The sequence below is a fragment of the Leuciscus leuciscus genome, assembly GCF_965113295.1.
Source record: "Leuciscus leuciscus genome assembly, chromosome: 15".
In the NCBI taxonomy this organism is placed as follows: Eukaryota; Metazoa; Chordata; class Actinopteri; order Cypriniformes; family Leuciscidae; genus Leuciscus; species Leuciscus leuciscus.
In genome coordinates this window covers 27,417,494-27,440,258 of record NC_138739.1, presented here as the reverse complement: position 1 = coordinate 27,440,258, position 22,765 = coordinate 27,417,494, and the positions used below count along the sequence as shown (strand labels likewise).

At 34.3% G+C, this 22,765-nt stretch overlaps 3 protein-coding genes across 3 annotated transcripts; all 3 read right to left on the bottom strand.

Moving 5' to 3' along the window:
- Positions 1–16: 16 nt before the first annotated feature.
- On the bottom strand, positions 17–11,138 carry nrd1b (nardilysin b (N-arginine dibasic convertase)). The gene is made up of 31 exons (XM_082138272.1): positions 11,057–11,138; positions 10,669–10,844; positions 9,709–9,895; positions 9,554–9,635; positions 9,319–9,472; positions 9,153–9,226; positions 8,982–9,077; positions 8,771–8,893; positions 8,621–8,678; positions 8,457–8,530; positions 7,325–7,394; positions 7,027–7,104; positions 6,817–6,937; positions 6,645–6,703; positions 6,350–6,404; positions 6,144–6,248; positions 5,939–6,062; positions 4,753–4,839; positions 4,555–4,674; positions 4,419–4,470; positions 4,152–4,302; positions 3,924–4,051; positions 3,683–3,845; positions 3,567–3,598; positions 2,727–2,865; positions 2,592–2,639; positions 2,449–2,501; positions 2,279–2,362; positions 1,979–2,186; positions 868–957; positions 17–723 (listed from the first exon to the last, which is right to left on the bottom strand). The coding sequence occupies exons 2-31, from the start codon at positions 10,827–10,829 to the stop codon at positions 499–501; spliced, it is 3,201 nt and encodes a 1,066-aa protein (XP_081994398.1). The 5' UTR covers positions 10,830–10,844; positions 11,057–11,138; the 3' UTR covers positions 17–498.
- A 467-nt stretch (positions 11,139–11,605) lies between these two features.
- rab3b (RAB3B, member RAS oncogene family) lies at positions 11,606–18,246 on the bottom strand. The gene is made up of 5 exons (XM_082138181.1): positions 17,288–18,246; positions 16,423–16,647; positions 14,839–14,957; positions 14,636–14,760; positions 11,606–13,834 (listed from the first exon to the last, which is right to left on the bottom strand). Exons 2-5 carry the CDS (start codon positions 16,645–16,647, stop codon positions 13,650–13,652), a joined length of 654 nt encoding a protein of 217 aa, XP_081994307.1. The 5' UTR covers positions 17,288–18,246; the 3' UTR covers positions 11,606–13,649.
- Positions 18,247–18,389: 143 nt separating this feature from the next.
- atpaf1 (ATP synthase mitochondrial F1 complex assembly factor 1) lies at positions 18,390–22,505 on the bottom strand. The gene is made up of 9 exons (XM_082138180.1): positions 22,288–22,505; positions 22,091–22,199; positions 21,516–21,563; positions 21,361–21,423; positions 21,202–21,252; positions 20,984–21,031; positions 19,194–19,289; positions 19,008–19,115; positions 18,390–18,927 (listed from the first exon to the last, which is right to left on the bottom strand). Exons 1-9 carry the CDS (start codon positions 22,494–22,496, stop codon positions 18,751–18,753), a joined length of 909 nt encoding a protein of 302 aa, XP_081994306.1. The 5' UTR covers positions 22,497–22,505; the 3' UTR covers positions 18,390–18,750.
- Between the last annotated feature and the right edge of the window lie 260 nt (positions 22,506–22,765).

The following is a 22,765-nucleotide window of genomic DNA, read 5'->3' as shown; positions in this document are numbered from 1 at the left end:
TCCACATTTTTATTCACAGTTATTCTTGCTTTAAAAAAGTAAGACTGCAATATCAATGATATGCACATATATTTATCCCTGATAATCTAATACATGTATATATGCTATTTGAATTTTTTTGTCCTCTAAAATACATGGAAAAATTGGATTACTCCAAATACAGTTCTTATATGTCACTTGAATAAATGCAAAGTTTTAAATATGGATATGTTTCTTTCAAAAACCCATGGCCTTGCTTCAGAAGGCTTTTAATAACCAACTGGAGTCGCATGGATTACTTCTATGATGACACTATTCAATGCCATTACAAAGCTGGGAAGAGCCAGGATATTTTTTAATATAACTCCGATTGTGTTTGGCCGAAAGACGAAAGTCATCCACCTAGATTTTTGGGGTGAACTATTCTAATCCATTAACATAATCAATTAAGACAGACAGAAAGGGTTTTTCCACAGTTTTCATAGAGGTAGCCGTGGGTCATTCTGAGCGTGTTTCAGTCTACATGAGGATTTTATGGTAGGGGTGCAGATTGAGGGAAGACGTGAACGCGCGGATGTCCGTTATCATGGTGGCTTTGGCGAGGACGGGCGAGGCGGGGAGGAAGATCAGCTCCGACACATTCCCATATGAGGATGTCTTTATTTCTGCATCCTGAGTCTCTGGGGCAGAACAGGATTGATCATCTCCGTGGGTTTCCTTCTCTTTCTCTCCAAATCCAACCACCTGCATGGATCATAGAGTCATTTGGTAGCTGATCAACAGTTTCAACATTCATGACCATTTCCTACCGTCTCAATGACCCTTTAAAAATTCAAAAGGCCCTTTTTTTAAATAATAGATTATAACAGAAACAAATATATAACATACATGTATACTTAGTTTTCTACTGTTTGCATGCCTGTGCTCCATGAAAAAAGACACCAGTTCATCTTTGGTGACATCTTTCAGGACTTCAATCTGTCGGGTAGAGTAACAATGTGATATTCTCACTGAATACAATTCTCAAATATTCAGAAGAAAGAATTAGAATAGAAATGCACTGGCATTAAAATGTTAGCTTTTATACATAGCTATTGAGAATGTTATATCTGAAATTCTATATTATTTTGTTTAAATAAATAAAACAAAAAAAACCTAGTAATTTTATGTGCTACAAAAATTAAGGCATAAATAAATAAATAAATGAAGACTAACAAAACCATTGGAGACGTGGATTAAATATATAAAATAAATTAAAAAAACTAACAGAAAAAATCTTTTTGAGGCACAAATAAATGTAATGAATATTTTGAATATTATTTTTCCATTTTTATTTTTATTTTAGTTTAACTTTTAGTAACTTTTTATGTGCTTTTGTCATTTTTTCCAATTAGTTTTTGGGGATTTTATATTTCTATACAACTCATTTATTTCACTTTAATTAACTTATAAATTTTTATGGCTTTAATAGATTTATTTGTTTCAGTTTTTATATTTTTATATTTTTATTTAGCTTAAATTAATTTATTATTTAAGTTTTTAGGTTTTTATATTTAAATAGCTTTAAATTTAGTTTTTTATGTAGCTTTAGTTTATTTATCTTTTATTACAAAGAGTTGAAATAAATACAAAAAACTATTACTAAATAAATTAATATTAATACTAACAAATAAAAATGGCGAAATAAATGGTTTGAAATAAATAAACTATTAAATTAAATTTTTATCCAAATAATTAAAAAAGTAACACTGAAACCTAAAATCAGTCATTTTCAATGCGTGAATCAAGGCATCACATTATAATTTACAATATGAAAAATTTAATTAGTGTTTTTAAAGATGTTTTTTTTTTTTTAATGATTAACTTTAAGTGACGGAAGATAAATGAAAAAAATAGAGGACATTAATATGACCAATTATCCAGTATGGGCTGATGCGATAATCTGTAACACTGGATGACAACCGCTATGGTACCATTAATAATATGAAAGATTTCTCACTTCTTTATTGAGCCTCTCGAAGACATACTGCTGCGTGACCACTTCAAACCAGTTCCTGTCCACTTCGTCCCCGAGCTGCGTGTCTTCACACTCCTTCAGCTTGATCAGAGCGCTCACTTGAGTTTGAAAAGCCTCGTCCGATAAGTTAACCATTTTCTCCCCAAAGCTGACTAGAAAAGCTTCAATTTTATCTTCCACAAAGTCAGTGCTATGAGAGTACATGGCAAAAAAAAAATGTTATTGATATTCATTGAGAAATGGACTAAAAGATAAACATCTAGTTTTCCACATAAACCTTGCCTGAACTTGGTCGCCTGAGTCTCGACGGTCACTGAAAAGCCGAGGACACAGGAGGTGTTTCTGCAGGCGGGATACACCTGATACCTGAAGGAAGAGTCGAATAAGATCTGATGAAGAAGAAAGATTTACACATGGAAACACAGTCTGGAGGACGGCGCTTTATAACTGACCCTAGAGTTTCCTTTGTCCTCAGGAAATCAAAGCAGGGTTCTTCCATGTGCATCTGGCAAACACACACAAAAAAAGTGCATTTAGGTATTAAAAAAAGAAGGACGATACATATACTTTCAGTTTAAGCGACGGCCCAAATCACCACAAGCAGCTCCATCAGCGTATGTTCTCGCAAGTTTTTCAGTCCTGTCTGGAAAACAACAACAATGTTTTGGGTATGTTCCTTACATAAAGCAATGAAAGAATTTAGAAGATCTGAAATAGTCACATGGACTACCTGATGGTATACTGTGACTTCTGAGTTGGCGTCTGCCGTGTTGAGGGACTGGACTTTACATAAGTGGTGCGTCTGTGGTAACTCCACCACTCTGAACAGGACAGGAAGTGGAGCTGGAGGAGCTTTGTACTGAAGTTTGCTGTTAAACACCAAGGATGTTGTATTTGTCAGTAAATAAATAAATAAAAATGTTACTTAATTAAAAAAGAGATTATTCTATAAATTCTACATGTAACTAACCCAATTTTTTTTTTGCACCTCATCCCCCATAATGTAATTCTTAAATATATATATTAAATATATAAACCTTTTTCTAAGTAGAACTTTTTGTAATTAAAGTGAACAAATTAAAAAAGTGATTTTATTTAGTTATTTTACTTCCAAAAAGTAACCTAATAATGTAACGCGGATTACATGTAACACGCTACCTTAACATTATTAAAAAATATATATTTTATAAAATCAATAAAATTAACTATTTGTAAATAGAATTTTGTAATTAATCTGAATAAACAAAAAGTGATTTCATTTAGTTATTTTATGTCCAAAAAGTAACCTGATAACGTAACACGCATTACATGTAACACGCAACCCCAACATTAACACATTTTTTAAAATAAAATATGTAAAATTAACTATTTGTAAGTAGAATTTTGTAATTATTGTGAATAAATAAAAGGTGATTTAAATTTGTTATTTTATGTCCAAAAAGTAACCATGTAATGTAACGCGCGTTACATGTAACACATTACCATTATTGGCAAATAACATCAAATAATTAAATTATACTCTACTTCTTTTATATTTACATCTAACAAATTTTAAAAGCAGACAACTTACTCTATAAAATACTGCAGAAATTCCTTGGATTCCTGTTTGTGCAGAAATTGTACAAAAATTAGTGATTATAGTGTAAACACTTGCTCAAAATGACATAACTCGTCAATAAGACTCACGGTACTTGTGACATTTCCTTGTATGAGTCCTTCTATGTGTAACTCGGCCTTGAAGCGATTCACAAAGTCCATGAGATCAGCCACGCTGATGTCCGCTATGATGGCTTCATACCTCTGAATCACAGAGAAACGACGGTGCTCAAGAATCTGCAGTCGCACATCTCTGAAATAATACACAGTAGTGAGACCGAATGATGCAAACGGAGATCGCCGGTGGTTTTTGAAATCTGCGATTACCCACTTTCCAAGTTGATCTGGTTTAATGAGGATGGTGTAGTAGGTTTTCTTCAGCTGCTCAATGAACATGCTAAACACATCTGGAGTTGTGCTGAAGTCGGCAAGGTGGTCTACGATCAGGTTCAGAAGCAACTAAAGAAATGAACGAAACTGGCAGAATTAGTTTGTTCAAATGAATCAATTTCATCTGCGAGACAGATTCAAAAAGAATCAGAGACACTATTGAACTCACAGGCAGTTTGTGGTTGAATCCTTTGAGTCTGAGGAACAGGCCGTGGTCTCCGGGAATTAACGTATAGTCCAGCTGAGCCACGACTGCATCGTATGCCGGCTCCGCCAGATTGTGAGCCAGAATATTCACAAAAAGATCCAACAGGACCAGACTGGGAGAGAAAAAAAAAAAATCTCCATGTATAATATGGCAGATCTCCAAAGAATTTGAGCCTTTTTACAGGATTGGTAGAGAATTATGAATTCAATTAGTTGAGGAACAACTCACTTTTTAGGAGATTCCAGTATGATTGGAGTGAGCAGCTGGAAGCGTGCATAAGCTATCGGAAAATACAGACATAATGACATAATTACGGATATTCCATTGGGTTTATCTCATTGTGTTTCTCTCATTATTAAGGTACCTTTGGGTATTTTAAACTTGTTGTCCTTTCTGAACCACAGACGGCCTCTCTCGTTGTCAATTATTTTTACTGGGAAATCTGTGTCAGGGCAGTCTGCTGTTTTGAGGGTGAAATCTGAGGCTGTGGATGGGTAAGAACTGAGGTGAGAACTGTTGTAAAGAAAGGAATGAACCTCCAGTGAATGGAATGGGAACTGACCTATAAACTTGTTCTCAGCTGGGAGGTGGAGGTCAGGGTTCAGCGGGAAATCTCCAGCCCAAAGGTCACTGTATTCTTGTGGAATATCTGTGTAGGTATAACACTTCAGGATTAAGGCAAACATAATAAACTGATGCGTGATATATCGGTGCCATATTGGTTATCAGACAATATTATAATTTACATTCTTTATTATAAACAATATTTTTTTGAGATACTGGAAGATTATTTAGACCATAAGGTATAGATATAGATTAATGAATATTTTATTTATTTGTGCCGCATCAAAAAAAAACGTTGTTAGTCTCCATATACTGTAGATTTATTTATTTTTCATTTCATTTATATATTTATGACACAACCAACTATCTATCCATCTATCTATCCACTGTCCATCCATCCATCAACTATCTATCATCCACCCATCAATTATCTATCATCCTTCCATCCATCAACTTTCTATCATCCATCCATTCAACTATCATCCATACATTCATCAACTATCATCCATCCATCTATCCATCCAACAATCATCCATCCATTTATCAACTATAATCCATCCATCCATACCTCCATCCATTCATCAACTATCATCCATCCATCCGTCAACTATCTATCATCCATCCAACTATCTATCATCCATCCAACTATCATCCATCCATCTATCATCCATCCATTCATCCATCCATCCATCCATCCATCCATCCATCAACTTTCTATCATCCATCCATCCATCACTAATTTCTTGAAGCATTTAAAATAAAAATGTAAATATATATATATATTTTTTGTGTTTTATTTAAACAAAATAATATACAATATTAAAATTAAAATTGTCCATTTATCAATTATTGGTGATAAAATTAATAATATCAGCCATAATTTGAATTCTATTTCCATTATATCATATCTTACGAATATAAAAAGCAGCCAACTTATTTATTCTGCATTATATGAGATTATTTTAATTCTGTGAGAATATCATCATGCAAGTTTATTTTTCAGTGTATTATTTTTCATTTATATTTTAGCCAAAACTATGTTGAACTTTGCAATAAAAATTTTATGAAGTTAATATCTTTGAATAACATTGGTTATCATCTAACAGTATCTACCAGAATTTTATGCATCTATGCATCCCTAAAAATAAAGCCAAACCTTTCCCGGATCTATTGTTGTGGTTTACCTTCAACACTGTACTGCGTCCCAAACCACTTCTCCTTTAGCGGACAGAGACCATCATGTTTGGGTGACAGCAGTAATATGTTGGCCGTCACTGGGGTCAAGAGTGCCAAAGCAGCTGAGATGACCTTCAATGACAGATTAAACATCAGAACAGCAGTCATAAAATATTTAGCATTACTAGTTTAGTCCAAAAGACAATGCCATGCCTCTGGGTTGTATTCAAACATAAGCTGGTCTCCACACAGGAAGTCCTCTTTTGGGAAAAGTTGCATGTTCTCACAAATGTTCGCCACAAAGTCAATTGGTTCCGTCTGGTACAAAAAAACATAAATATGAGAGTTGAAGGCCTGTGACTGTTCTATCTATGAATTTAGATGATTTCACTCAAGAGAATGATGGAAAAACAGGTCACCTGCTCCTGATAGTGAAACTCATTGGCTTCAATCTTTTGGATTTCCTCATAGATTCTGAGAAAACACATAACCAAGAGAATATTGAGGTTTTTGTATTTAACAAAACCAACAGGATTGAAGGACATTATCTAAACCAACTCTTAAAAATAAAGGTTCTTCAGAGATTATTTTCTTCTCAAGAACCATTTTTACTGTAAAAAGGATTTCATATTCAGCATCAGGCTGTGAAATCCTTTTCTAATTGAATGCATTTTATTTTTTTAAAGCAGAAATGTTCAATGATCTGCTGCCCACCTCTGCTGAGGTCCAATAGACTGAAGCATCTTCAGATACTGGAAGATTGTATGAATGACCTACAACCACAATAAAACATTTCATTATTAAGATATAATGAGGAATAAAAGGATTCACACCACATAAAAACAACTGAGGACTTCATTGAGCCAACATGAAGGGTTTTTCAGACCTGGAAGAAGTTCTGGAAGCCCTCGTCGCTCAGGGTGACTGAAACGCTGAAGATGGAGTAGGTGGTGTTCTGATCGAAACCCGTCTCACTGTTTCCTCCGAACAGACCGATAGCCCAGCACCTTCAGATACAGAGCATTTCATTTCATCTCATTTGATTCAAACTGATTCATTAGTGATGAACAGTCAAAAAACAGAAAGTCAAACTCACTTCTTTCTGAGTAAAGACAATACACTTCCAGCTCCTTCATGACCAATCAGCCAGGAAATGTAATGCAGGGGTTTCACTCTATATCCCAACATGTACAAACACAAACACTCTTTATTGCCATCAGCCTAATGCAAACTTGTACTAGTATGCCATTATGTCCTGGTTAAGAAGCTTGGTGGCCACCAGTGTCCCATGCTGGTCTTTTAAGCAGACTATACTTCGCTATCTTGACCTCAGCAGGGTAAAACACTTTTACATAGTGGATAGATTTAGACAGCTGTCAGGATGTGTTACTGACCTGTAATGTTTGCCCTGAGGTGGAAGAGCCCAGCTGATGGTCAGCGCATGAACCTTTCTCACTGGCACCACTGAAAATGACACTTAGTTATCAAAGCTTCCAAATGCTCATTTAAATTCACCAACACATGAGTAGGCCTAGATCTGGGAGGCAATGAATCATGAATAATGATATTCAGTATGAACTCCGTATGTTGTTTAACAGTTAGCATTAAATTAAACACAAGTGATTAAAATAAATTGTTTAATTTTATTATTTACATAAATGTATATAAATATTAAGGTATATTATATTAAAATGTATTTGTAAACAAATAATGTTTTAAATATTTAATTTAGTTTTAATAATTATTTTTTATAAAACTATTATATAATATTATTTAATATAATATAATAATAATAATATTATATTATATAATTTCTATATTTTAATTTAATTTTAAATATAAAAAATCTAAATGATTTATTACATTTATTAAAATATGCTTTTATTATATTCCACTTATTATTGTTATTAAAATAACAAAATAAAAACAACAATAATTTATAAATGTTATTTTCAAATATACCTTTGATAATATCATTAAATATAAATACCATAAAAACTAATAATATCAAATTATTTACTTTATGAAATGTATATCAATATGCTTTTATTACTACTACAACTTATAATAATAATAATAATAATAATACAAATAATAATAAAATAAACAAAAATAAAAACAATAGTAATTTATTTTATCAATTATCAATTTTGTCAAATAAAAAACTAATAACAAAATAACCATTTACTTTAAAAGATTTATTTAAATATGTTTTCATAATAATAATATGAAGCATTATTGTTGTCATCTTAATTAGTAATATAGATTGATAATATTAATATTATAATTATAAACAAAAAAATATTAAAATTGCATGACTTATATTTAATATTTAATTTAGTTTTATTACATATTTTTTAAATGTAAATAAATATTTCATATTTAAATTAAATATTAAGTTAAATTACATACTAAATTAAAACTTATAATATTACATTACATTAAATTAAGGATCAATGTAGCTTTTTAAAAAGATTCTAGGTAACCTGACTGACGCAAGCAATACAATCTGAAATCCAACGCTACCTCGGTAAAGCTTGTTGAAATCTGGGGTATCAAATGGATCCTGAAGGTCTGAAAAATTCACCCGTGGCTGGCCACTGTGAAAAAAAAGAAAAGAAAAAAAAAGTCATTAAAATAAATCCTGGGTGACATAAATAGCAAGAAATATGACTGTTTAGCATACGTACTTGTTTGGGATCTTAATAAAGATCTCTCGCACCCATTCTTCCAGGGTATCAAGTGTGTCTATGAGGATAAAGTGTCCAAAATTAGACCCTTGATGTAAATATGAGGACAGTACTGTATTAATTCAGAGACAAATGATTTATTCTCATTGCCTCTGGACTGCACAGTGAGCGTCATGTAATGAGCAGAGTAAAATCTCCTCCAGAACTCTCTCAGACGCTCATAAGTGTTGATATTCTTCTCTCTGGGTTCGTCTTTCAGTGTTTGAGCATTTCCTGGCGAAATATCAAGGGATGGACAAATATCATGACCATCATTCTCTTGTTTGGCATAATCTCAGAACATTATGAACATGTGACTGACCCCAGAAGAACTTGCTCATCGGATGACTGGCTTTTGCTAAACTTCCAAACAGCATCTCTTTGCGGTTAGAGTCTAATGGTCGGCCCATCTGGTACTCTGTTAAAAAGAATTTAGCTACATTACATTTCATTGTTAACTTTGATAGTGCAGTTGTGACGTGTTTTTACTGACCGCTATCTACGGCCTCCACCTCCCTGTCAACTGCATCGGGAATCATCAGGGGGCAGATGAAAAATTGCGCCCACCTGTGGACAAATAATGCAAGTGCATGTTTTTAAAGGGGCAGTTCACTCTAAAATAAACGAATATGTGATTGATAATTGAATATTTATCTCACCGATCCAGTGCTTCTTTGAAGCATTTCCTCTGAACATCAAATTGGAAGATGGTCCGCTCGCAGTCCGTGGAGGCGTTGTCACTTCCTCCGTGTTTTTTCAGGAAAGCATCAAAGCCATTTTCGTCCGGATACTTCTCACTGCCCATGAAGACCACTGGAAAAATAACAATGTGAATATAAAGGAAATAAAAAGGTAAGAATAAAATAAATGACCCCTTGCTGTCAATCAACGCACTGTGTTCGAGGAAATGGGCAAGACCAGGTAGATCCGCAGGGTCACTGAAGCTTCCCACGCTGATACAGAGAGCAGCTGCGGACTGAGGGAAGATATAACATACTGGGTATTATATCTATTTATAAATGAAGTAACTGTAAAGAACTGACAGTCACCTGTTTCTCTGAACGGCAATTCTTCTTCCTCGCTTCACTGCATTTATTCACGTCATTCCTGTCTTCATCGGCACTCTCACTGTCAACATTCTCTTCCTCTTCTTCGTCAGCCGGCTCTTTGCCACTCTCTGATTGGGTGAGGTCTGATATGAGTAGCACTTTGAGTCCATTGCTCAGCTCAATGTACCTGGAAAAGGTTTAATTACTTCTAGTCAGAAAAAGAACCATTACATTTTTTTTTTTTTTATAAATTAGAGATGTATTGTTATAAAAAAAATTGTTTTATATATATATATATATAAATTATATATATTTTCATTTAAATTGTTATTTAATTTATTTTATAACATTTAATTGAGGTAAAAAAAATGTTTTATTGTAATAATAAAAAATAAAATGACAACAATTTTAAACAATTTCATAAATTTTATTTAAAAAATACACTTGATATAATAATTTTATATAAATAAAATAAAAATGTATAAAATAATATTTTATTTGATATGCTGTAAAATAATATAAATATTATTAATATAATATTATTATTATTATTGAATTATTAAATTATAAATAAGACAATAATCATATATTTTTTCAAAATGTATAATTTTATTTTAAATATAAATTTGATAATATAATGCAAATATAAATATAAATAAAATAAATAAACTAATATCCATAATAAATCAGATTTATTCAATAATGGTTTAAAAATATATATAATATTTACTAATAACAATGATACAAAGTATATGTGAAAAATAAAAATATATTTATAAATTATTATTATTAATATAAAGACTGATAGTATGAATATGACAGTTGTTGTTGTTATTAATCACTATTATTATTTTATATCTATTTACCAAATATATATATATAAATATAAAACATTCATACATTATTAATTGTTGTTGTTGATATTTTTTACTATAGATAGAGCATAAAATGTCTTGTTACCTGTATTTTTTCGGGTCGTTTGGTGATTTGATTATTCTCGGGTCACTTTGATCAGACTCTGGCTGGGAGAGGGAGACTGGTGATTCAGTTCGAGCTGGTGGAGGTTCTCCGCTCTCTGGACCGGACACTTCACTGGCAGGTCCACTGGAAGTTCGGGGCATTTTGACTCACACACTCTGCGTGTGACAAACCACACTTATTAGTGTCCAAGCGCAGACGCGCAGTTCATTTAACATGATTGACACCTGTCACGAATACACTTTACGTCATCCTCTGTATCAAAACTCCAGTAGCTACTAATCCCTTTCAGGACTTGCGTTAAGACAACACAACACTAAAAAAACGTTTTAATAATTAAACTTTTGAATACAATTAAGTCACATATTACCTTCCTTTCTGTTGTCGAATGGATTACGGATCGGATGTTGCGCCGTTAAAGCTCATGTTGAGAACACCTAATACACTGAAATCTCATTGGCTGATGCACCGTGGCATAAAAAACAAGAACCAATGTGATTGGTCGAGCGACCGGCGCTGTGAAAATTGAATATTTATAAGCGTTTGATTTAGGTTGATCTGGTTCAGAACAGAGCTGTTGTTGTGACTAAAAGTAAGCCTAAAAATCATTGAATTAAAATAAAATATGAATATAATAAACTTATTTACTTTAGCACTGAAATACTCAAATTGAAAGGGAAATTAAATTAAAGATAGCCTATATAAGTAAAAAAATAAGAATAAAAAATGAGAAGCACATAAAAGTACTAAAATGTTATACAGTGCAATATTAATAAATACTAATAACACTGCTACAGAAATTCAAATAACAAAATAACAGACAAATATTTGTTGTTTAATATAAGACCATGAATTAAGGTTGTTTCATCTTTTAACACTGTGTGAAAAATAAGGATAAGTAAAGTGTCTTTTGTGACTTTTAAGTAAATATAGTGTCAAATAAGTTTATTTCATTTCAGCAATTTTTGTTTGCTATCCTATATAGTCTATACTATAGTATCCAGCATCACATTCAATGACAGACGCAGTACATAAATATTAGCATTATTATATGTGATTTGTGCTTTTATTGTTACAAATTGCATCTAAAAGTAACATTCACAACTGTACAATCACTGTACGCCCCAGTGCAAATCGTCTACAAATCAAAATACACTGACAGCAAAGGTACAACTATATATTCCAGCAGCATAAAAATAAATATCTACTTGGGGGGGATATCTCATTTGGAATAATTTCGACTATAATTACATAAAACACTCATACATCACTTGATAAAAAAACCAAGGTAGATAATACATACACGAACCCACAAGGATTTGCTACAGGTTTCTGAAATATAAACATCCTGGCACGAGTTCACGATAAACCTCGACTTTCTTCTTGAGGATTTGAGTGAAGAATCATATCTTTTGTAACAACGCCTGACTATGAAATGTGCTGATTGTGTTCAGTCTATTATTACGCACAACAGTAACATGTGGTTTCTGGCAATACTAAGTTTAACGTGATTTTAATGTCGTATTTTTGTGCAAGACATGAATTTTAATTTGCGTATCTAATCATTTTTTTCCTCTCAACATGAAGATAGCTTAAACAAGTGCTTATATTCTCAAAACATACTGTGCCAGCAGTTAATAGATGGAGTCCAACATACAATGTGCATCTGCTTCTGATCCAATCAGATCAGAGAATCGAAACCACCCTGAAAACTCAATTTTGCATAATGGCCATTTTGCAAAGGTCTGAGTTTATTTTTGTGCCTTTTAACAGATTATCCACCATTTTACCTCCATTAAAGTACTACATTAAATATATAATTCATAAAATTAGCGCGATTGTGCCACCACAGATTGCGTTTTAAATCTAGTTTCGGCAGTGAACACTGAAGTTCTGAGAGCCAAGTAGTAGTTTTTGTGCTTTGCTCTAGTCCCTGCGTTAAGTTTCCTATGGACTGATTAGGGTAGAAGTGTACTATTATTACTGAACTACTTCACATGTTTGACAGCTACAAACAAACAGGGGTGTGTTTCCCGAACGCAATCGTTAGCCAACTGTAGTCGCAAGTTCCATCGTTTGCCAACATAGTTTAACTGAGCAACTCAACTTTGTGAGTTTAGAACTACAGCTCTCGACTTGCGGCTTGAAGCATAGTTTCTTGTTAGTATGAAATTTAAATGCATGTACATTTAATTCTGTTTAGTTTAGCGCTTTTGATGTGTGCTTGTGCATAAACGCGTAAGGGAAGCTTGGATTATGAAGAGGGAACCCGCGATGAATCAAACATCAAATAAAGGGAACAAAAATATTTAAGTGGTCCTCAGATGCAATGTTTGTACACTATAAAAAAAAAATGATATGATCAATGTTATAACAACATTTGTTTTTACATTGCTTTACCTCATCAAAATAAGTTAAGCAATTTTCAAGTTATACAAGATTCAACTCGTTTTTAAAAGTCAGTTTAATGTAATTTAAGTTGAAATGACTTAAACATCCAAGTTGATTGTACTTAAAAATTTAAGGCAGCAACTTGTTTTTTTGTTGTTGTTTTTTACAGTGCATCTCTGAGAAAAATTACGTTGGGGGAAAGTTCCTGACTGAATGAAATGTACGGCAATTACAAAATTGTGTTTATGATAATCTGACATCAATAGCGATGTTAAATCGATTCATTAGCAGAAGTTATTTCTGTGACGTCATTAACTACATTTCCGATATTGTTAACCCAACATGGCTCAGACAATGGAAGTGCAACCATGTTACAATGATTTTAGGAAATATTTGTGACTAACTAGTTAATTTCTCTAACGATGCATCATACTACGGTGGTTAAGCAGTGAGTTACGTTGTTTGCGCAGGAAACGCACCCCAGGTCGGTTCCGATCGGCATACAACAGAACGTTAAACCAGACGACATCGGATCCGCTGCTGATAGGTTGGCATATGAGTAGAGAGAGAAATCAGCAACAATTCTGAGGTAGCTGGGGAGGTTTATCGGTTAGTCGGGTGGTTTTGGCACCGGTAACTATGGGTGGATCCGTATCGACTCTCTCGGACATCTTCACGCAGATAATGTCGACCAAGCGCTCAAATACTTGTCTGACGTTGATGTTCTCCTTGGCGCTGGCTTCGTAGTACTCAAACCCTGCGAGAAAGAATCCAAATACAAAATTAATCAGATTAAAGGGGTCCTATTATGCTTTTCTAACATTTTCAACTTTCTTTAGTGTGTAACGTTGCTGTTTGAGCATAAAAAGGTCAGCAAAGTTACAAAGCACAAGTCACTCCAGCTATTCTCAACATCAGTATTGTAGTCGACTGTAGTCTTGAGTTTTCTTCCGGGAACGAACATGACATAATATTCCACATTTAAATAATGCTTGCTCAAGGCATATGCAAAATTAAGGGGACGAGGCCTAGGTGAGTTGCGTTAGTAGTGTGTTGAAACCCACGGTTATGTTAAGGGCTGTAATATTTCCCAAACACGCTTGAATCGGTTGACCAATCACAACACACAGGTACAGTCGACCAATCAGAGCACACTGTGCTTTTCAGAAGGGGGGACAGGAACTAAACAGAGCGTTCCTGCACTGTGAAAAATTATACGATCAATAAGTTATGACAACGTATGTTTTTACATTGCTTTAATTTTTCAACTTTTTTATAATTAGGTTATACGAGATTCAACTCGTTTTTAAAGTCAGTTTAATGTAATTAAGTTGAAATGACTCAAACATTCAAGTTGATTGAACTTAGAAATTTAAGGCAGCAACTTTTTTTTTTACAGTGGGGAAAAGAGGTGCTGCAACAATGTAAAATATGTGAAAAAGAATGATTTTTTGAATATTGAAGCATGTAAACCTATTCTAGCCGACCCCAAAAACAAAATCAAGACTTTGAAAAATGACATAATAGGTCTCCTTTAAAGACTGGGCACATAACTTACCTAACTGGTCGGCCAAGTGTTTCCCCTTCTCAGAAGGCACCACCCTCTCCTCATCCATGTCACATTTGTTCCCCACTAATATAACCTGAGCGTTATCCCATGAATAGGTCTTAATCTGTGTTGCCCTGAAAGGAAATGGTCATTTATGGCATATCAGTGCATTATGGACAAAAACCTATGGATTCCGGATTAAAACTGCTCACCAGTCCTGCACTGCATTGAAGGACTCTTCATTTGTGATGTCGTACATAAGGATGAAGCCCATGGCTCCTCTGTAGTAAGCTGTAGTAATAGTTCTATACCGCTCCTGTCCAGCTGTATCCTATAGTATAGACAACACAGAAAATGACATGCTTTGGAAAAATCACATCGATTTAAGACCATTCACACAAAGAACTATAACTGTAAAGATAACTACAACAATAACTATATTAGCATTCACACAGACGGACAATAACACTTCTGTCGTTCTGTCTTCAGCTGCTTTAAATGCTCGAGCTCTTTAAAGACAGGTGGATTCTGATTGGCTGTCAATGTTTTTATCATTAATCAGCTGGATTCTTTTTCTTCAAATGTTTACATTTCAAAAGGGAATTTCAATGTTATTATTCCTCTATGTGTCGTTATCATTATAGTTGTGGGGTGTACTTCTCGTAGAAGGTCTCAAATATTCAAAGAACTAGAACAATTATTACAATTTCAGCGTTATAGCTATCATTGTGATATCCTTTGTGGCCCTTTAGAGACCAGAATATCATATAGCAACACCCTGACAACCACCTACAACTACCCTTAAATTGTGTGGCTTCTTAATATATCAAATGTGCGTAAAATTAAAAATAAAAATATTTTGTGTATTGATTATCTACTAACTAATTGTATTATTTTTTAATCATTCCAATTATTTTCATTATTTTTATTTATTCAGAAAAATGTAAAAATGAATAGGCTACAATTATCTCATTACAAACTAATCTCAATTTATTATTGAGATTATTACCTATTATACATTTTTATTTAATCTACAAATATATAAAAATAAATGATAAATTCATCTTAATTTATTATATATATTTTTTTAATTAAATTATTAATTTTATCTCACTACAGACTTTCCCAATAAAAACCTTGGTGGCATTTTATTTATAACAGTGTGACGTATCATGACCTTCAATGCTCCATGAATGCAATAGCTATCAAGCATGTGGAGGACAAACTAAATGAAAGGTTGTAATTTCTCTATTTTGGGCCCTTGATTATTCAAAGCCCATTTTGTTTGGTTCGACTTGGTGCCACTTTCCCTGCAGCTGTTTTGAATGAGAGCCTATTTTTAAGACCTTGTGATCAATACGCCCAGATTATGAATGATCACACATTGTGGCTGTGTCATACTTGTCACCCCGGCGCTTGTGTGCTTTCGAAATCTCTGCCCGCCCCCTTACCCTCAGGGGCCGCTTTAATTGGCTATGAGGATCTCTCTCTGCCAGGGAGCAGTATGGAGTGCTGCTTCCATGACAACCAGCATCGATGATGCATATGGGGGGGGAGAAGGCGCTTGCTTTCTTTTCCTCCAGTAAAAGATGGCTCTCAATCACAGGCTGATAGAAGGTGAATGTGGAAGGGAGAGGATGGATGCAGCTGGATGCAGTTTGCGTTTAACGATGCCAGCCAATCACATTAGAACAACAAACAATCTGGGGCTAAAAATATCCTCATTTTCATTCACATATTGCATGATTCATGCAATATTAGGGATTTAATTACACCAATAAACCTGCTACACTCACCCATATTTGGAGCTTCACTCTCTTTTCGTTCCTGTAAACGGTCTTCACCTTAAAGTCGATGCCGACTGTGCTGACAAAAGAGTTGCTAAAGGAGTCATCTGCATATCTGAATAAAAAGCTGGTTTTTCCTACACTGCTGTTGCCAATGATCAGGAGTTTGAACATGTAGTCAAAGTTCTGATCAGATCCATCTCTCTGCCCAAAGCGTTGGTCTGCTTTTGCCATCTGTGAACACGGACAAAAGTATAAATACAGGTAAAGGTTTAAGCAGGAGTCGAGACTGCATCAACCCTGTTACTAATAGTGAATACTGAAAATGGTGTGAGAAAAACAAATCATGCCTATGTGTGTGTATATATAGCCTATATATATATATATAGAAATATATACACAAACACACACATACATAAACATGGTAAGACAAGAATAAAGACTGGTGTAAGCCCTGTTACTGAGATGCAGTAGCATCTACTAAAAATAAAATACATTTAAAAAACAGGACCACCAGCTGTGTGGTCTATGTATCATCAAAACAAGTCTTGATGATGCATAAGCCAATGCATAATTTCGAGCCTTCATCTCATTTTACCCTGGTTTGTTTGGCGAGAACATCGTTAAAGCATCACAGAATCAACATAACAGGTCCAAATACAAGTGATTTTTTTTCAGCTATAGTCATTCACAAGCATAAATATCATTGCATAATCAGAGGATGCTATTTTGATCATGTACTGTAAACACACGAGCTCATTCACAACTGTCATTGAGACAATAACGACATCTTGACGGACGACATTCACCGACAAACATCCATAAATGACAAGCACCCGTCAATGAATCAATGGCATATGATGGAGATGCTCACCTCGGATGTAAGCGCTGCTCTATCTCGTCTGGTGCTGTTCTAGGTGGGCGTTTATGGACGCTGCAGCACCTGACGACGCGTCTTCACTCGCCTGTTAACGCGCACAAAACGCCTGCTTAACGCCCGTGTTAACGCGTATAGGAGCCTAGCGAATGTCAGCGGTTAAATGGATAGTTATCATCGGGTTTATTTGTAAGGGCGCTGTGTACAGTAGGGTGGGGCATTGGCGACAATTAACCTGCGTTTACAACGCTGAATGTAGGCTAAACGATTCATATTCAGCTTACAGTGACACTTTTAATGTCACTACATTAGACAGAAAAAAAGATAAAACCCCGGCAACAACTAAATAAAATAAATTATAAAAAGGTAAGAGCACACTTTTCCCCAAAAAGTTTTAAAATGATAAAATATCACTTTCAAAACAATCAGCTTTTTGGGGGGTTGTCGCGGAATTCGCGCTACTTCTTTTGCGAAGTTTGTGGAGATTTTTTTTCGCGCTCACGCGAAATGACCCCATTTATTGAAATAACCGGATTTCACCTGCAAAAAAAACAAAAACAACTCTTTATGACCATAGACAGTATATAAACGTTTATGACACGAAACCGCACGAAACGAGAAAGTTGTGCACCATATCAATGCGCAGAACTCACAGCGACGTTCTGTCAGGAACTATCTCTTCTAGCGGAAGGATGACATTTCATGAATTAACATTTTTATAAAAAATGTGTGTCCTCAGTATAGGCAATAAATAAACGTATTATAAGAGCAAAAAGGCCCTTATATATTGTATTGTGAATACAGTCGAGATTCAAGGGTAATGTAAAGCACGGCAAGCTTATTCACAATTTAGCACAGCATTTTGTACACTATTTCTTAAACAGTTCAAAATGAAGTCAAACCTTTTTGAAACATTATTGCGAACTTCTTAAATTCACTAAAAATAACCAAGGTAATTTGGGTAAAATTCATCAGCAAATTAAAAGACAAAATGAAGCATCATTTCACTACGTCACTTTATTTTCAGATTTTTATGCGCGCCATAAGTGTTCAAATAATTAAAGGGTTACCGTAATGATATGTGAAATAAAGAATTAGGTACTGCCAAAATGTGAAGTTTTATTATGAATAACACCACACAGTGGATCCATAAATATGTAGTAAAGATTACTTATTTTTGTGGGAGACATGCCATATCTATGGCACCTTAAAGGCATCCTAATAATAAGCTTCCTTTTTGTATTTTAAGCACAAAATAATCATAAACACAGAAGAGTACAGTATTTTGTGTAAGTATTTTGTCTGTTGACATGTCTGCTTATCTCACAAATGCTCAAAGACAACACATATCTTCTTATCTGGCTGCAGAGACTCTCACGGGACTCCATATATAGTTACAGAGCGTTTCTTTCCCAAGGCGACAGTCCACATTAGGCAACACCATATTTAATGCCATAGGATTAGTTTGTAGTGACTGCTGGTTCAATACCACTCTGTTCTAGTTCTGCTATCACAGACATGTGTTTAAACTCTTCTGGTTGGTGGTTGAAGTTCTCGACCAATCGGAAAATCTCAAGCCGTTGCGATCCGTAAAACAGCTGCACCTGATTGGCCAAGCACTGTGCCTGGTGGACAGTCTGAAAGAGGTTTACAAAAAAAAGAATGAAAATTTACATAGTTTGCTTTTTGTTTTACTTAGTAACTTCATTGAACTTACCACAAATTTGATATCCATCTCAGCGGTCATCAGCACGATGCCTTTGTCCTTCTGCAGGTCTGTATAGTGGTATAAAATAAGCTGGCTGGGTGCATTTTCTCCCATAGTCTGAAATAGAAGCCATTTTCAGTACGTAAACCAGAAAACAGCGTGGAATTTATATTAAAAGATTTAAAAATATAATACCTGAACATTGATTAAAGATGTGAAGTGCATCTCAAGACCAGCCCACTGGCCGACAAAAAACTCATAGCCCTCCCTCTGGGGTAGAGCGTACAGAAACTGCACAAAGATTGACAAAACTCATAAATACTGAGTGGATTTCAGTTTAAGGCAATATAAATGCTGGGTAGTAATTGATTACATGTAATCTGTATAAATGTAATCAGATTCCAAAAATTAAGTACTTGTAATTCAATTATATATATTACATATTAAAATACTCATAATCAGACTACTGTTGTAATTAATTTGGGAATTGAACGACTAGTCACGCTGCGAGTTTGTATTTCACAAAAAAAAATAACCGACTCATAAGTCATTCCTTCAGGAATCGAACTACACTGGTTACATTGTACGTTTGATTAACTAAAAAGAACCGCTTCATTATTAACTAAATTAGTAAGTATGTTTTTCATTCACTAAAAAGAACCATTTCATAACAGTTATTCATTATCTGTTTTGCACTGTAGATTCATTCGCAGCATTACACGCCACTGAATAATGAATGCAAGAAACTCCGAAATCGCCCCCTATACCGTTAAATAGGGCACTATTTGAGGGAACAGACATTTGTAGTGGTGTCCGAAACCATAGAGGATGTTATCGATTGCAGTCATTCAATCCCACAATGCACCGCGATAACAATTGAGAGACGCACCGAATGAATTCCCTTGTCTGACCAGAAGATGGCGCTCAGCTGAATCATCCATCCATCCATCCATCCTTTTTCCAAACCGCTGGTCCAATGTGGCTACAGCGTAATATCATACAGGTATTAATTCCTTTTTAATTGATTATTAAATTGTTAAATTAAGGTTTATACATAGTTCCCATGACAGAGTTCAAGATAAATCTTTCCATTACTACTGGAGCTGCCAGTTTGCTAAGCTTTAAATAATCATAAACAGCAAACAAACTACGCAAGTCACTCACTCGTTTTCAATCACTCCTTCAAGTGAACTATATTAGTGGAGTAATGTAGGGAATAGTGAATTTCGAACACAGCCTCTGTATTCAGTCGGTGAAAGAACGCACGCGCGAGAACCATGTGTGCCGCACACGTCCTGAAAAGTGAAGCCAAAACATTTCCATCGCCCCCCAGTGGCTGGCTGCAGTGCAAGTCATAAGCCCCGGCCTCTCCATGTAATCAAATGAGACATGAGCCAAAATAAAAAAATTAAAAAATTTTTTTCCAAAGATGGGTTGTGTCATTTTAGGTAGTTCTTATCACGCTGACATATGTTCGAGTGTTCGTTTTTTCCAATAAGTTTGGTTTTAGTTAGTTATCCCAGTTATTTGATGCTATAAAAATGGGGTGTTACATTATGATTGACAGCTGTGTTTGCGATTGAGTCTGGTGTGAGCGGGATCACACATCTCAGGATCATTACTGCGTAGACTCAGGCTCCAAATGACGTAATCGTCAACGACTGTTACTGGGATATTTTGGCCAAATTTTTCTACAGTGGAAGGAAGTAGAGACGTCATCCATATTTTTGCCATCTATGGCGAGAACCATTAACGGAACCGAATATCACATTATTCTGATATTCTCTCGGTTGCCACAGATATGATCAAGATATTCAAAAGACACTGAAAATCCTCAATCTTGAAACCACTATTGAAAGCATCTACTGCCACTAAGTGGCCATGTAGCATTTTGCAGGGTTTATTGTTTGGTGGTATGACATTTTACTTGACCATTTAAACAAAATTACTTCACCTTTTCTGTTTCAGAGTATTAAAATTCTTACCGTTGGGCAAGATTTGGCACGGCCCAAAATAATATCAAATGTTGAGCCCTATAATGGAGAATTACAAGGTTATTCATCTCTGGTGAAAAAATTATAGATCTGAAGACAAAATCAGATCTAAAATTTGACTTCTCATCACAATAGATTGAATTGCATTGAAAAAAAGCAAAAACAGTTGTTAATGGACTGATAAGAGAACATATAAAATAGAAACTCACTGGTATGACGGCACTAATTGTGTCTTTCTTCGAGAAGTGCTGCATCCAAAGCTGCACAACAAAGTAAAGGGTTTGGGTCTATTTAATCTTTCTACAAATTATTTTACAGTGCAGCGCAGACTGAAAATATGACTGTTGTTCTATGATTATATTTCTTACCTCTGCAATTTCAGATCCAGATTTCTCCTGAATCATATCAAGGTTAAGAAGAGATCCTAACGTCTATAAAATAACAAAAAAGGTTGCAAATATTAAAATGCAAGTCTCAAAATGCACAATATGGAATTAAATACTAATGAGGTTTGACTTCCTACCTTATCTTTGGTGAAGCCCCCGGTTTCTGCTTTACCACGTTTGTCCAACTACAAATATGACAACATGAGCAAATTCTGTATTTGTACATTATAATATGTCTATACTAATGTTATATATATATATATATATATATATATATATATATATATATTTATATATATTATATATATATATGAGTTCAGATGCAAAAGCCTCTAAGTGCCATCTGAAATTTTCTTCTAGAATGATCATTTTTATCAAGCTTGTATATTTAAGTTCAATAATTTCACTTAAATGGCAATGCAAATACCTATTAATTGTCATTTAAGTGAAATTACTTAACTTAAATATACAAGCTTTATAAAAATGATCATTCTAGAAGAAAATTTCAGATGGCACTTAGAGGCTTTTGCATTTGAACTCTTCATATATATATATATATATATATATATATATATAACAATTTATTAAAGTTATTTAAAAATATAATATGCATTTAAATCATAACAACTTGCATTTGAATTCTTACTAAATTATAATTAATTCAATTAATACATTTGTAGAATTAACTGTAAATGTGCTCATCAGTGATCACCTCTTTCTCCATGTACTTCACGAACTCAGCTTGTCTGGACTGTCCGAGCGGCTCCGTCTTCTTCTCACTGCGCTTTTCTAGTCGGGCTTTATATTCTTGAGGTTTTGAACTGATGTTACAGGAGTACAAACTAGATTAATGCTTGACATTATTTTATTATATAGAAACTACATCAGCAGCATTTGACAGCTCCTCACCTGCGCAGTTTCCTGATCTTCTCTTCATATTTATTATAATACGGGTTTTCCTCTAACTCCGGTTCTTTCTTTATGGAAAACGCCCTGAAGTGAGATGGCACAAGTCCTGGAATCAGCGGTCGGATGCCAGTGGCCCTGACCGCCAACATCCCACGGTACAAACATGACATTTGTACCATGGCCGCCGCCATCTTTTCCCCGTCCAACATCTATGAATGTCCGGGCGGAACCACGTTTAAAATATGCACAAAATATATTAGTTCCTACCCTAGATTATTTTATGTCTCCTAACGCAAAACATATTATTATTATTATACAGTTATAACCATATAATACATATTATTAATAGTTATTATATATTATTTATGTTTAATTAAATTATATAAAAAACAAGAACCAAGAAATATATATGAATAAAATATATTGGTTCCTTATCATTTTAATGTAATATGTCCCTGTTTGATGTTGAAACCAAAAT